Consider the following 13,114-nt stretch of genomic DNA (forward strand, 5'->3'; position numbering starts at 1 on the left):
ATTGAATTTTCACAAATAACATAAAGAGGGTTATATCATTAACATTCAACCCTTAAATCCCAATTTTATCTCGACGTCTATAATATATTAAGCGATCATATGCAGATGTTGTATGCTTATATAATTGTTTTTTATATTAAATAATATTTTTAGTGGGGGAATTTGAAATTATTAAGTTTTTGTTTTTTTGTTTTATAGTTCTTGTTATATGGAGGCTTTCGGCTTTTCTTGTGTTTTCTAAATAAAAATTAAGCTATTCGGATAGTTATCTAAAAATATTAATTTAATTAATTAGAAAAATATATTCTCTATTGTCGTGAGAAGGTTTTTTTTGTTGGATAAGTTATCAAATAAACAATTAGTAAATTAATTAAAAATAAAGATAATAATTGCAATTTTGAAGTGATCATATATACACTATATATAGTTATTTTTAAGATGCCTTCTCTTTATATTATAGTTCAGATATATTAATGGCTGGTTCTAATAAAATAAATAGTTCATGGTCTAAAAATATACATAAAAATTCTTTTGAGACGGTCTCATAAGTCAATTAACATTTTGTCCATTAGGCAGATAAATGATCGACTCTGACGTTATTGCAAAATTTTCTAATATAAATGTTCTTTTATTCGCCGGGTTGAAATTAATTAAATTTCATGTACGTTCTTGGTGACAAAACCTTGAGGGTATCCAGGGATTTGAAATTTGATGATTTTAAAATGTATTTTAATATATTTTTATGATATTAAATTAATTTTTGAGAATTCGAAATGCTGCCCGTTTTGTGGTTAAATTTTTTAAATAACTAGGTTGATTCATTCAAACAGCATTTTCTATGCGTGAATAAATGTACGAAAATTTTATTCTACCAACTCGTAGACCTAAAACCATTGATGACAAATGGAAGGGGCCAACAATTCTTTTCTTCTTTTTTTTTTTAAAGAAAAAAGAAAGATTTTTTGATTGGCCTAAATGGATATCTAACTTCGCAGAAATTATTAAGATTAGGGTAATAAACAAGGAGTCAGATTATTGTTTTTCCTATGTAAACATCGAACTACTTGTTGTTAATGTTCCTAAGATGAAATTAACCATCGATTTGATTTATTTAATCTAATTTCTATATTAATATAACTAAATTGTTCTTAGTCAACTTAAAAATGTAAACGAACTGAATTGAACGGAACGTTAATAAATAATTTAAAGTTAAAATTCGAGGATTATCAATCAATTATGCGGTGGACCGCATATCTATACAAAAATTTCGAGCACATAAGTTGAATCGCTAATTCCAAAATGCGTTGATTCGTTCTCTATAAAATGAAAACGACGGACTTTATTCGCATCAATTTGCATACTATTTCATAATTATTCCTCAATAATTTAATTTATATTTTTTAAATAACTTATTATAGCATCCCAAGCGTATTTGCTCCAACAAATCTTATATATCATAGCTTTCGAACTAAAAAATTTAAAACAAACAAATCGAACAATCTACTCCGTTTTCAATAATAGTTTTTAACTTACGTAATTAAACGTAACAAAGTGCGATTTTTTTATAAAAAAAATCGCTTTACGATTATTAAAATGTATACTACTATGAAAGAAATTTATATTATTTAAAAAAAAAAAAATCTCAGCTAAACAAAATGGCATAAAAAACCGGACATGGTAGATTCAAAGAATCATTGATTTCTCTTCTTAAAAATTGTCTCACGCGTTTTACTGCAAACCACTAGCTACTATGCGTGATAAGTTACTCATAAGAATATAAGTGGTGGAATCAGGTAGTAGCCACATTATTCTTAAATTTTATACTTTGTAAATTCGAATATATATATATATATATATATATATATATATATATAATATGAAGTTGGATTCCAGTATTTTTAATTTTTTTTTCATTTGAAAGCATAAAAAATTCACGATCTTCGATCCGGCCCCGGTGATCTCTGCATAAAGATGCTTAGATTTTGCTTGCTGTATTTTGTCCACACCTCATATGGCATTTCTTGACCCCTCCGAACTGCCCAAAAATCCAATAGCCTTATTTGTAGTATTCAAACAAAAAAGATTACTAATAGATTCTTGACTCTCAACACTACTGACTTTCGATAAGAAAAGATTCCTTATTGTTATCTGAGTTCCTCGTCGATTTCTTTTACGCATAAAATCCGAAGAAGTTCCAAGATTTATCCCTATGTTTTCTTGGAATTTATGATGCCTTATTCCTCCTTCCTAGTTTTTGTTCTTATTCCTTTTGTTTCCTGAAAGGGAGACCTGTATATCCCTTATTTATATATAGATCCGGCCATTTAACCACTTCCAACATTTTTCAAATCACAAAATTTTTTCCATCTGGGTTAAAGATGGAGGGTATGGATCATGAGGAGTTTTTGAGTCTTGGGCTTGCTGTTACGGATTATAAGTCGGGTTGCGAGAGGAAGAGGGAAAGGAAGAGAATGGAACTCGCTTTTCCCTCGGATTCGAGTGATGAAATCTGTGAAGGAAGTAAAATATTCTCAGCTCCTTCAATTGAGGGAACAAATAATGAAGATTGATCACAAGGTCATCAAAGGTCCCTTATCTTACCATGAAGATGGAAAAGAACTTCATTTGATCCACTTGCTGCTCATATCCGCCACCTTGATTAATGAAAACAAAGTTGCCTCAGCGATGGAGAACCTCACAGAATTGTATCATAATGTGTGCTTGACAGGAGATTCTATCCAAAGGGTTGCCACCTATTTTGCTGATGGCCTCGTGGCAAGGCTACTGACACGAAAATCTCCGTTTTACAACATGATAATGAAGATCCCAACTCCTGATGAAGAGTTCTTGGCATTCACAGAACTCTACAAGGTGTCACCGTTCTATCAATTTGCTCATTTTACTGCAAATCAAGCCATTCTTGAAGCCTTTGAGAAAGAGGAAGATTCAAATAATAGAGCCTTGCATGTCATCGATTTCGACGTATCATATGGATTCCAATGGCCTTCTTTGCTGCAATCTCTCTCAGAAAAGGCAACTTCCAACAATCAAATTTGGATCAAGATAACCGGATTTGGCAGAAGCTTGGAGGAACTTCAAGAAACAGAATCAAGATTAGTGAGTTTCGCCAAAAGCTTCAGGAATTTAGTCTTCGACTTCCATGGCTTGGTAAGATCACCAAGCACCATCAAGCTCGTTAAACCCAAGAAAAAGAAGAACGAAACACTGGCATTCAACTTAGTATTTCATCTAAATTCATTAAACAGTTTCTCCGAGATCTCGGAGACCTTAACACACTTAAACACGATACGTCCCTCCATCGTCGTGCTTGTGGAACAAGAAGGGACCAGAAACACACACAACTTCCTATCAAGATTCGTCGAATCGCTGCATTATTTCGCAGCCATTTTCGATTCATTGGACGACTGTCTCCCGATCGACAGCGCTGAGAGGTTAAGAATTGAGAAGAACCATCTCGGAAAAGAGATCAAAAGCGTGCTAAATCATGATCATAGATTAGAGAGTGAGAATAACTGTCCAAAATTCGAGAAGATGGAGACATGGAAATGGAGAATGGAAAGCCACGGTTTCTCGGGGATTAAGCAAAGTTCAGTCTCCATAATGCAGGCAAAATTGCTGCTGAAAATGAGAAGCCATTGTTGTCACCCAGTATATAATGATGGAGAAAATGGGGGTTTCAGAGTTTTTGAAAGAGATGAAGGCAGAATCATATCTTTAGGGTGGCAGGAAAGGATTCTGATCACTGCCTCCTCTTGGTGCTGCTGTGTATGACACAAATTCTTTAAACATATATATATATATATATATATATTATATATATATATATATATAATATATTCTTTTGCTTTTTCTTTCTTTCTTTTTTTTATGAAAAAATTTATTTTTTATTTTGAAACTAATTTAGATGCATATCCTTTATATTTTATACTATTTTTTTCCCGGCATATATCTTGTACTACCAAATGATTATACCATACTTTGTTCACAATTCATTCAATTACAAAATATCCTACTTTTAAAACAAAACAATTATTCTAATTATTATCATAATTAATCGAGTTAATTATAAATGATTTTATAAAATATTATCTCTAATTTTAATAATTAGAAATCGTTTCCACAAAAAAAATTATGATATCCGGACAATGTCTTCCAAAAACATTTTTTATAATATCTAACCGAGAATCTATGGACCATAATATAGTTATATTGAATTTGCCGGAAATATTTTTAATACAATTTTCTGGATAATTTCAAGTAACATAAACGAGTAAATTATTGTACATTGATTATTAATTATTAATTAATTAAAAGTATAAATCCCCTTGTAAAAAAATAAAATGAACAGTTGACTGACCCCAAATGTCTGGAGCCCTAATTTTTGCATCCCTGTCAAACGTCACCGTTTAAAAGTGGAAGAACGTTCTCAAACGTGCTACATAAGCAACAAATCCAATAAATAGTAGAACCGTAATTTTTTTGGGGTCTTTAATTGAATCTGAAATCAAGAAAAAGGTTGCGAGAAGCGAAGAACAATGGAGGAGCTACAATCCGCCCTAAACGCGCATATGGATCAAATGGCAGATCTGGTGGAAAAGCTCACGGCAGAGCTCCGCTCTGAACTCAAGCCCGCGTATGAAAATTTTTTGGGTTTTTTTCATGCCATTAATTGGAAGGTATTGCATAGATAACTATATCCAACTGCGCTTATGGTGGAGAAGACAAATTGATTTGCATTAATGATAATTGTGATGTGGTGTTGTGGAGATCTGTTATTTGAGCTTTTGCAATTTGGATTTATGCTTCATCTCAGTGAACGTTCTGTTAGGGGTTATTTTATGGTTTTATCCTAAAGCTGGTTCATAATTCTGTGGTGACCACGTTTTACTGCTGAAAGTCTGGCAATGGAATTGATGCCTCATCGAAAGCTTACAAGTTTTTCTCTTTTCTAAAGCAGGCTCTTTAATTTGATCAAATATCCATGATAACTGTTAGGTTGTGTTTGGATAGATGGATTTGATTTGGATTAGATATTTGATTTGGGGAAGTATTTGAGAATGGATACTTATTATTGAATTTACTTCACTTGATCTAGAATGGATTTGAAATTCAATTACATTTTGTCCATCCAACAAGTAAATGAATTTGAATCTTAGATTTGAAAACCTTAGTCTTTTGATACTAAGGCATTATTCTTCCCCAGTATTTCTAATTGTCACGAAAACTTAATGAATTGTTAGTATATTTTACCCTTGCATGCACATACCGCCTGTGTCGGATATCTGACTATCATTTCTTATTTCCAGGAACCTTGGTTGATATGTCTTATTTCCATCCATGTGTTCTTACTGCTAGTAACTTTTGCATCTAGGAAGAACGTCAACTTTCAGATGTGTTTGTTTCTTCTTGCACGTAAGCTGGCTAAATTGATAATCTTGTATATTGAATCCTTTTCTCTTTGTAAGTTTTTACCATAAGATTTAATATTCCTAGAAGGGAGTAATCTTACTTTGTTGGCGTAAAAGGATCTGGCATCAATTGTTAAAATTAGTAGAATCACGTAGAGATATTAGTCTCTTATACAGCAGATGCAGAAACTATAGAGGTACAATGCTTTCTGAGGATTGTGGCCAATCCCCACGCCCTAACTTGTGTGTCAAAGAAAAATGAAACATGAGCTGTAGTCTGAAGAAGATGTTTAATAAATATAGTGTTGCATATGTGTCATTCCCATGCCCTAACTTGTGTGTCAAAACAGAACAATGATATATGAGCGCAGGCTGAAGGCGGTGCTCAATAAATATAGTGTTGCATGTGTATTTGGACTTCAAATTCATATTTGTTCGTTTGGGAGCAATTTATTAGTGCAGTTACATTGTTGCAGTTGGAGGAGTTTATCTTGCTGAGAGGCTTAATAGTTTCTTAGCTGGAAATTGGAGAAGTTTTGCAGGGCAAGACTATTTTGATCCGCATGGACTTTTTCTCTCAGTACTTTGGTCTGGGCCACTGTTGGTGATTGCGGTCCTGATCTTGGTAACCGAACAGTTAAATCTAGTTCATATTCTTTTTACTCCTATTGTCGTTTCGCCTGATATATTGTCTTAACTATCGTTGCAGGTGAACACATTGTTTTCGATGTGCCATTTGATTGTTAGATGGAAACGAGCCGAGCTCAGACATCGTGCGAGAGCAGCTAGTAACAAAGAGGATTGAGTTCTTACTACGTTTCTATCTTTTTTGTCCATGCCTTCTACTGAGTTTCATTTATATTATGTTAACTGAGACGGATTGTGTCTTCATTATGTAAAAGTGACTAGTAGTCAGTTTTTTTAAGGGAATACACGTTAATTTAATCGTACTTGCACCTTTGAATTTAAGTTTGGTGATCATCATGTGTGTTAGTTTCTCTTGAGTTCATGCACACTGATATCTGTATATACAATATATAAAATAATGGTTATTATTTGAGATTTATATGATCATACAAAATAATAATCATTATAGACGGATTAACACGAGTCATATTAAAGTGAAAAAGTAATGATATTTAACATGAAAATAATGTTTTTTCATAAATCAAGTCGGGATGGAGACTAAGTTTTTGTGCAGCCATTATTATATTTGAACATAATTCTTACGATAGCAAATTTAAAAAAATTTAAAACTGTTGTTTTAAAATAAATTATCTAAAAATAAGAGAGCAAGATGGATGGACTTTCTCCTTACTTTAGAAACTCATCCTATTTTTTTGTATTTGTAAAATTAAATTTTTTTTTGTATTTGTAAAATTGAATTATTATTATTATTATTATTATTATTATTATTATTATTATTATTATTATTTAAAAAAAATAAGCTCCATTTTCCGTGATAGGCTTTTTGGTTTTACCTAGGCATGGGCTAAATTTTATCGTGGCCAATGTTTTAGGTAGATTGTTTTTCTGCTACGTGACTCTTGATAAAATTAATATTTGGTTATCAACTCAAAAGATGTGTAATTTCAGAAGACTTGTATATTGGAAAAAGTAATTATCCTGACTTTATAAATTACTTTGTAAATTAATTTCTTTTTGTAATTTTTCTTCAACATTTATATATTTTCATAAATACGTTCATTCAAAAATGTAAATGAAACCTGGTGAATTAGCATTATGTATTTTTGTGTCAGGAATCAATATATTAGTTGGTCTTGAGAAACAAATGAATATATAACCAAAAACTTCCATTAACTTGTACATGACTTATAATATTAATTTAGTTTCATATTTAAGTTAAATGAGTTTGAACTTATAATTTGTATTGTTCCAAGAGAACAATAACGAAGATTTATATACTTTCATCTGGTGCAAAATAGAGGAAACTGATGTGTGATCCGCAACCCATTCGATTTCTCAGATTCAGAGTGGTGCACATGATGAAGAAGAAAGTAACCTACTCTTAGCCGAGTTGGTTGTGTGTGTGAAGCGTGAAATTATGGTTTCAAGATCAAGTTCAGCAAAAGTCTTTTTAGCTTAAACATGTCTGCAGGTTTACTACTGCATATATCCGGGGTTTACCTAGTGTAACAAAGGGTATTGGCTCGGGTTGCTCCTAAAAAAAATCCAACGTTATAGTTTTTCTAATTTAATTACATTAAGAACATAAATGAGCCAATATTGAAATTAGAACGGCAATAAACTTTATCTTAACGTTACAATTAGTTATAAATATTGTAAAAAAGAATTGGTCTGACAAACAGCAAAAGATAGGAGAAAAGCACATAATTAAGGCTGCCCTTTTGCCTGTAATCGATCAGATGAACATTTCAATAAAACTCAGTGGTCGGATTGATCATTAGAATCCGGAGATGGAAGCATAGCTAGAACTACTACTCCACCCACAGCCGCCATGATTGCACCGCCCACGAACGCCGGCAGATTACCTCCTCCGAACAAAGCGTCCCACGGCCCACTCGTCACCGACACAAACATCTGTTACCCAAAAGAAAAACAAGAGAAACTTTTATACTGAGTTTCCATGCATAATTTCCGATCAATCGATGTATTTCAATATAGTGTAATGTAATTTAATAGATTACAAAAGTTTACCTGTGGGACCACTATAGCTAGATTTAGGACTCCTAAAGAGAGCCCTGCGCATATTATAGATATACATAGTATCAATATATGACAAGATGCATAAATATATTTTATTTCTTAGCATATATCTTTTTCTAAATTTATACCTTGTCCGGAGCCAGAGCTACTGGAAAATATGGATGCCAAAGCAAATGGGATGCTGAAAGTTACCTAGAAAAATGAATAAATTTTAAATGTTTATCCATCTTAATTTCTTGTAAATTAAGAAACAAGAGTGATAGTATAACGTACTGATAGAGGGATTCCGAGAACAGCAAAGAGGGCCAAAGCTCCGGCCTTGACACCAGCCGTCGGCGGAAGAAGGGAACCGTCGGCTGCGTATTGGCGATTGGCTTCGGCCAACTTACTGACCAAAACTGTCGATGCCAAGCAAACAGCCAACAAAAAGCTGACGGCGCCCCACAATTTCTTGATTTTTCCAAACCCACGAGCAAAGAATTGCACCCCCAAAGAAGCGAATCCCAAGACCACAGAATTCAACATCAGGCCCAATGCGCCAGCGCTGACACCAAGATCGTACAATCTCCCCTCTCCAACGTTTCCGCCGTACACTTCCTTCCCCATCCAATCTGTGTCGAACAACAAGAATGGGAACCACGCGATCCAGTTCAGGGCTGTGGCGAGCATTAGAATCCACATGGATTTTGGTAAGTTCTTCAGTGCGCCGAATAGCTCCACGAATACTCGGATGCTTCCCTTCTTGGAATCTTCTGGTTTCGCTGAAATGGTGGTCTCGGATACGAAGGACAGTGCTGTCACGGTCAGAGTCAACAAAAGGAATATGGAGATGAAGAAACAGCTCTTGAGATTTGCGCAGTAAACTTCACAGGCGGTGGTTCTGGTGAAGGGGAAGACTTTGTAGAGTTGCGGGTATGATCCAGCGGCATAGCCGAGTACATTTCCTACGGCCATGAAGAATGAGAACAATGCATTTGCTGCCGCCATTTTTCTTGTATTTCCGCATGATAAATCGGCCAAGAATGCCCTGCAAGGACCCTGAAACATAACAAAAACTTGATGTCAATGTTTTTTTTGTGATAAACCAAAAGAGAGAGAAAAAAAAATGAATATATATACTTGTAACATGTTATTTGCAACATCAAGAATCCAAAAACCGGCGACAAAAATAGCAATAGCCCTTGGCTTAGAAGGTTTCGCCAGAGAATCTCCGGCCACATAGCCTAGATCAGCGGCGAATCCAATAAGAACAATGGCAACGGCAACAAGTGCTGCTCCTGAGGCGATGAAGGGGCGGCGTCGGCCAAATCTGGAGGTGCATCTATCACTGTAATATCCAACTATAGGCTGAACTAGCAATCCGGAAACTGGTCCACACAGCCAAATAAAAGCGGACCAAATGTGGGGTATGCCTAACAACTGCACGTAAGGGGTCAAAAGGGAGAGTTGCAGAGCCCATCCAAACTGCACCCCCGCGGCAATCGACGCCACAAGAACGAACTTGCTCACCGGCGCCGGTGCTGTTGAGGAACGTACACTTGCAACCTCCATTGTTATATCCCTCTGTCACTCTCTCCTTTCTCTTTATACAGATATATAAATGGATGCATGGCATTTTACGTGTAGGTAAAATACACCATCCATTTATTTTGAAACAGTTAATATGTATAAAATATATAATATGGTCTGGATTTATTAGTGTGTATATTTTTTCCCAAGTTAACATCGAAAATCATAGGATGCCATAAAATACAGTTGTCTCTTTTGGTAACATAATGATTGACTCAGAATTTATTTTTTACTATTTTATGATATAGATATTAAAATAAAATTGTTAATCAATTCCTAATATAGTACGAGGAATTAATAATGGATAAGTAAGAATATACAGGAAACGTATTTTAGCCGTATATATATTGGCTTTAAATATTCAATGAATGCATGAATTTGATATGGTTATTATATCTATATATATACAGATATATCATATAAATTACCTTGATAAATTGATGAATTGGATGATTTGATTTGGATAAGTTTCAAATTACTCAATCAAATCCTGAGGATTTGCTATTTACTGTTTCGAACAAAAGACTACTATAAATAAAAACTAAAGAATTTCAATTTCATTTATTTCAAATTATCCAAAATAATTTAGTCGATTTGGATAATTCTATAATACGTACAGAGTAGGTCTCTTGTGAGACGGTCTCGCGAATCTTTATCAGTGAGACGCGTCAATTCTACCGATATTCACAATAAAAAGTAATATTCTTTCATTGATGACCCAAATAAAATATATGTCTCACAAAATACGACCCGTGAGACCGTCTCACATAAGTTTTTGTCATACGTTAATATGGTGACACAACTCTTTTTTTCTTGATTATACTTTTATATAGTAGTGTGTCTCACGATGTACGCATGATATATTGAGTTTTAATTGAAAGATAATTTCGTGTATTCATTGCAAATATTTAATATTTTTTTAAAAAATGATCGACTTATATTGAATTGATATATTTTTATTGACTTCTCTAGAATTTCATAAAGTCGTAAAAGATTTCCATAGGCTATTCTAGATTTATTTTGACAAATTTTTATAGACAATTATAAACATTTTCAAAGATTTCAGTGGAATTTGAATATAAAAAATAAATTATTTCAATGGAATTTGAATAAAAAAATAAACTTACACATGCAAATAAAACAATAATTACATTATAATATATTTAATTAATAACATTTATAAAATTTATATATTTAATTAATAACATTTATAAAATTTATATATGTATTCCATTATTATCCTTATATGTATATATATGTTTGTATGTGTTTTGGTGTACATATTTTAAAATACAATAATGTTATAATTAAATTGTTCCACAACACACACACTTACATATATATTTAATTTACGTTCAATAAGTGAATAAAAAATTAAATTTGGTTATTAAAAATAATTAATTGTTACTTTCGATTCTATGACAATAAAATTTTTATGAAACTATATATAGTGTGATAATTTCATAATTATAATTTTAAACTTAATTGAATTTCAAGATTATAAATTATAAAATAAAGAAATAATATTTAATTTAATATATTAAAAAAACATGTTTTCCTTTTTTTTTATCAATTACATATTAAAAAAAAAATTTGAACAAACATGTTAACGATATTAATTTGTTTGTTTGTTTTTACCACTTTTGTGATACGGATGTTAGCTGTCCTTTGTCGTATACTTAAAATATATGGCCTTTTGATTTCAAATTGTAAAAGTTAATTAGCAATTTAGACACTATTTATACATAAATCGGTTAAAAACAGGAAAAAAAATATAAGAGGAAAAGGAAATTTTATATGTAGAAATATGATTTGAAAGAGATAAAAGAGTGATGTGTGGAAATAATATTTGAATTGGAAAAAATAGAGAATAAACGGAAAGAAATAATTATCAGAAATCCACACAAATATTTGGTTTCAATGAGAGAGATTTTGACATCTTATTATTGTATTTTATGCTTCAATATTTGTATTTTAATGACTCTACGGAGTTATTAAAAGTCAATTGATAATTTGAATATTATTAGACTTTTAAGGAGTTTTTAGAAGTCGATGTTGAATATTGCATGACTTTTTAAAAATCCAAGAATGTTTATTTTGGATAACACTAAATTTTCACGGAATTTATAAAAGTTTATATTGAATACATCTTAACTTTTGAACTCCACGATATTCTTCTAAAGTAATTAATTTCCCCACTTTGAATACACACCCATTATTTATGCCAAAGTTTTTAATTTATATGATTTTATTTTTATCGAAAAGGGTACTGGTATTAGGGTTTCATGAAATAAAATTGATATATTTTACAAAGAAAAATTGCATTTTTTGTTTTGTATATTTGGCTCTTTGTGATTTTATTTCTTTATGTCGTCAAATTTTCAATCTGCATCTATTATCTTTATTTTTCAATTTTAATCATTTTTTGACGTGACAGTTGACAATTATGTGTCATCGATGCGGAGCTGATATGACATTGACACGTATAATACATCATCATTCTTGATGAAAAATGACTAAAATTATTAAAAATATCTAAACAATTTCTATGAGGACCTCCAACTTATTACATGATATAAATTATATATATAGAGAATAAATCTTATAAGATTTATCGTGAAGTAGCTCTCTTGTGAGACGGTCTCACAAATATTTATTTGTGAGACGGATAAACCTTACCGATATTCACAATAAAAATTAATACTCTTAGCATAAAAAATAATATTTTTTCGTGGATAACCCAAATAAGATATTTGTCTCACAAAATATGACTCGTGAGAGCTTCTCACACAATTTTTTGCCTTTATCTTGTCTTGATAAGCTTATTTTATCTATCGATTTTTATATACTATATTAGTATCATTAAAAGTAATTATTAATTCAAATATTTCATGAGATTAGACGAATAATATATTTAGAAAATGTGCAATGATATTAGTATTGAAAAATGCTAGATGTATACTTTATAATGTACATATTGACTTACATTAACTTAAATGTTTCCTTATTAAGTAAAAATATTGCCCATAAAAATAAATAAATATCTTGTTAGTCAATAATAGTTTTTTTTTTCTTCGTTTAAGGAAAAAGTTACTTATATTTAGTCAATAATAGTTTTGTGATAGAGCATGCTGGCTGGAAAAAATGATAATTCATGAATTCACCGAAGTCATGGATAATATCATATGTTAATGAGTTAAGACTAGATATTGATGCAGTTTATAATAAGAACCCGAAACCATGAGAGCCAGCCAATGATAGCTTTCGTGAAGAAAATTCGGAGACCTCCCTCGGTCGTCTATGGAAAACTGGCCACCATTGATATATGAATGAAGACCGCATGGGAACATAATTTTCTTATAAATCAAATCACATCGAACTTTCTTTTGACAGCGCAAACAGTTACTCAATTAAAAGATGACCTTAGC

The 13,114-nt window shown here is 31.9% G+C and overlaps 2 protein-coding genes and 1 pseudogene across 2 annotated transcripts; 2 read left to right on the top strand and 1 right to left on the bottom strand.

Moving 5' to 3' along the window:
- The first annotated feature begins 2,007 nt into the window (after positions 1-2,007).
- Positions 2,008-3,892, top strand: LOC142544641 (GRAS family protein RAM1-like; annotated as a pseudogene).
- Positions 3,893-4,384: 492 nt separating this feature from the next.
- On the top strand, positions 4,385-6,422 carry LOC142545839 (uncharacterized). Its single transcript, XM_075653241.1, has 4 exons — positions 4,385-4,697; positions 5,328-5,433; positions 5,906-6,054; positions 6,139-6,422. Exons 1-4 carry the CDS (start codon positions 4,557-4,559, stop codon positions 6,232-6,234), a joined length of 492 nt encoding a protein of 163 aa, XP_075509356.1. The 5' UTR covers positions 4,385-4,556; the 3' UTR covers positions 6,235-6,422.
- Positions 6,423-7,653: 1,231 nt separating this feature from the next.
- Positions 7,654-9,700, bottom strand: LOC142545840 (sucrose transport protein-like). Its single transcript, XM_075653242.1, has 5 exons — positions 9,237-9,700; positions 8,391-9,155; positions 8,246-8,309; positions 8,109-8,152; positions 7,654-7,991 (listed from the first exon to the last, which is right to left on the bottom strand). Exons 1-5 carry the CDS (start codon positions 9,666-9,668, stop codon positions 7,836-7,838), a joined length of 1,461 nt encoding a protein of 486 aa, XP_075509357.1. The 5' UTR covers positions 9,669-9,700; the 3' UTR covers positions 7,654-7,835.
- Positions 9,701-13,114: the final 3,414 nt, after the last annotated feature.

This window comes from Primulina tabacum, chromosome 5 (assembly GCF_025594145.1).
Source record: "Primulina tabacum isolate GXHZ01 chromosome 5, ASM2559414v2, whole genome shotgun sequence".
Taxonomy (NCBI): Eukaryota; Viridiplantae; Streptophyta; class Magnoliopsida; order Lamiales; family Gesneriaceae; genus Primulina; species Primulina tabacum.

What these genes read in the sequence shown, in the direction of transcription:
- LOC142545840 (XM_075653242.1), bottom strand. Translation starts at nt 9,668, where the DNA reads ATGGAGGTTGCAAGTGTACGTTCCTCAACAGCACCGGCGCCGGTGAGC. An exon ending in TTGCAAATAACATGTTACAA is followed by an intron (nt 9,156 to 9,236) that starts GTATATATATTC and finishes GTTATGTTTCAG; the next exon opens with GGTCCTTGCAGGGCATTCTT. An exon ending in TTCTCGGAATCCCTCTATCA is followed by an intron (nt 8,310 to 8,390) that starts GTACGTTATACT and finishes TCATTTTTCTAG; the next exon opens with GTAACTTTCAGCATCCCATT.
- LOC142545839 (XM_075653241.1), top strand. Translation starts at nt 4,557, where the DNA reads ATGGAGGAGCTACAATCCGCCCTAAACGCGCATATGGATCAAATGGCA. An exon ending in TTCATGCCATTAATTGGAAG is followed by an intron (nt 4,698 to 5,327) that starts GTATTGCATAGA and finishes TCTTATTTCCAG; the next exon opens with GAACCTTGGTTGATATGTCT. An exon ending in TGATTGCGGTCCTGATCTTG is followed by an intron (nt 6,055 to 6,138) that starts GTAACCGAACAG and finishes CTATCGTTGCAG; the next exon opens with GTGAACACATTGTTTTCGAT.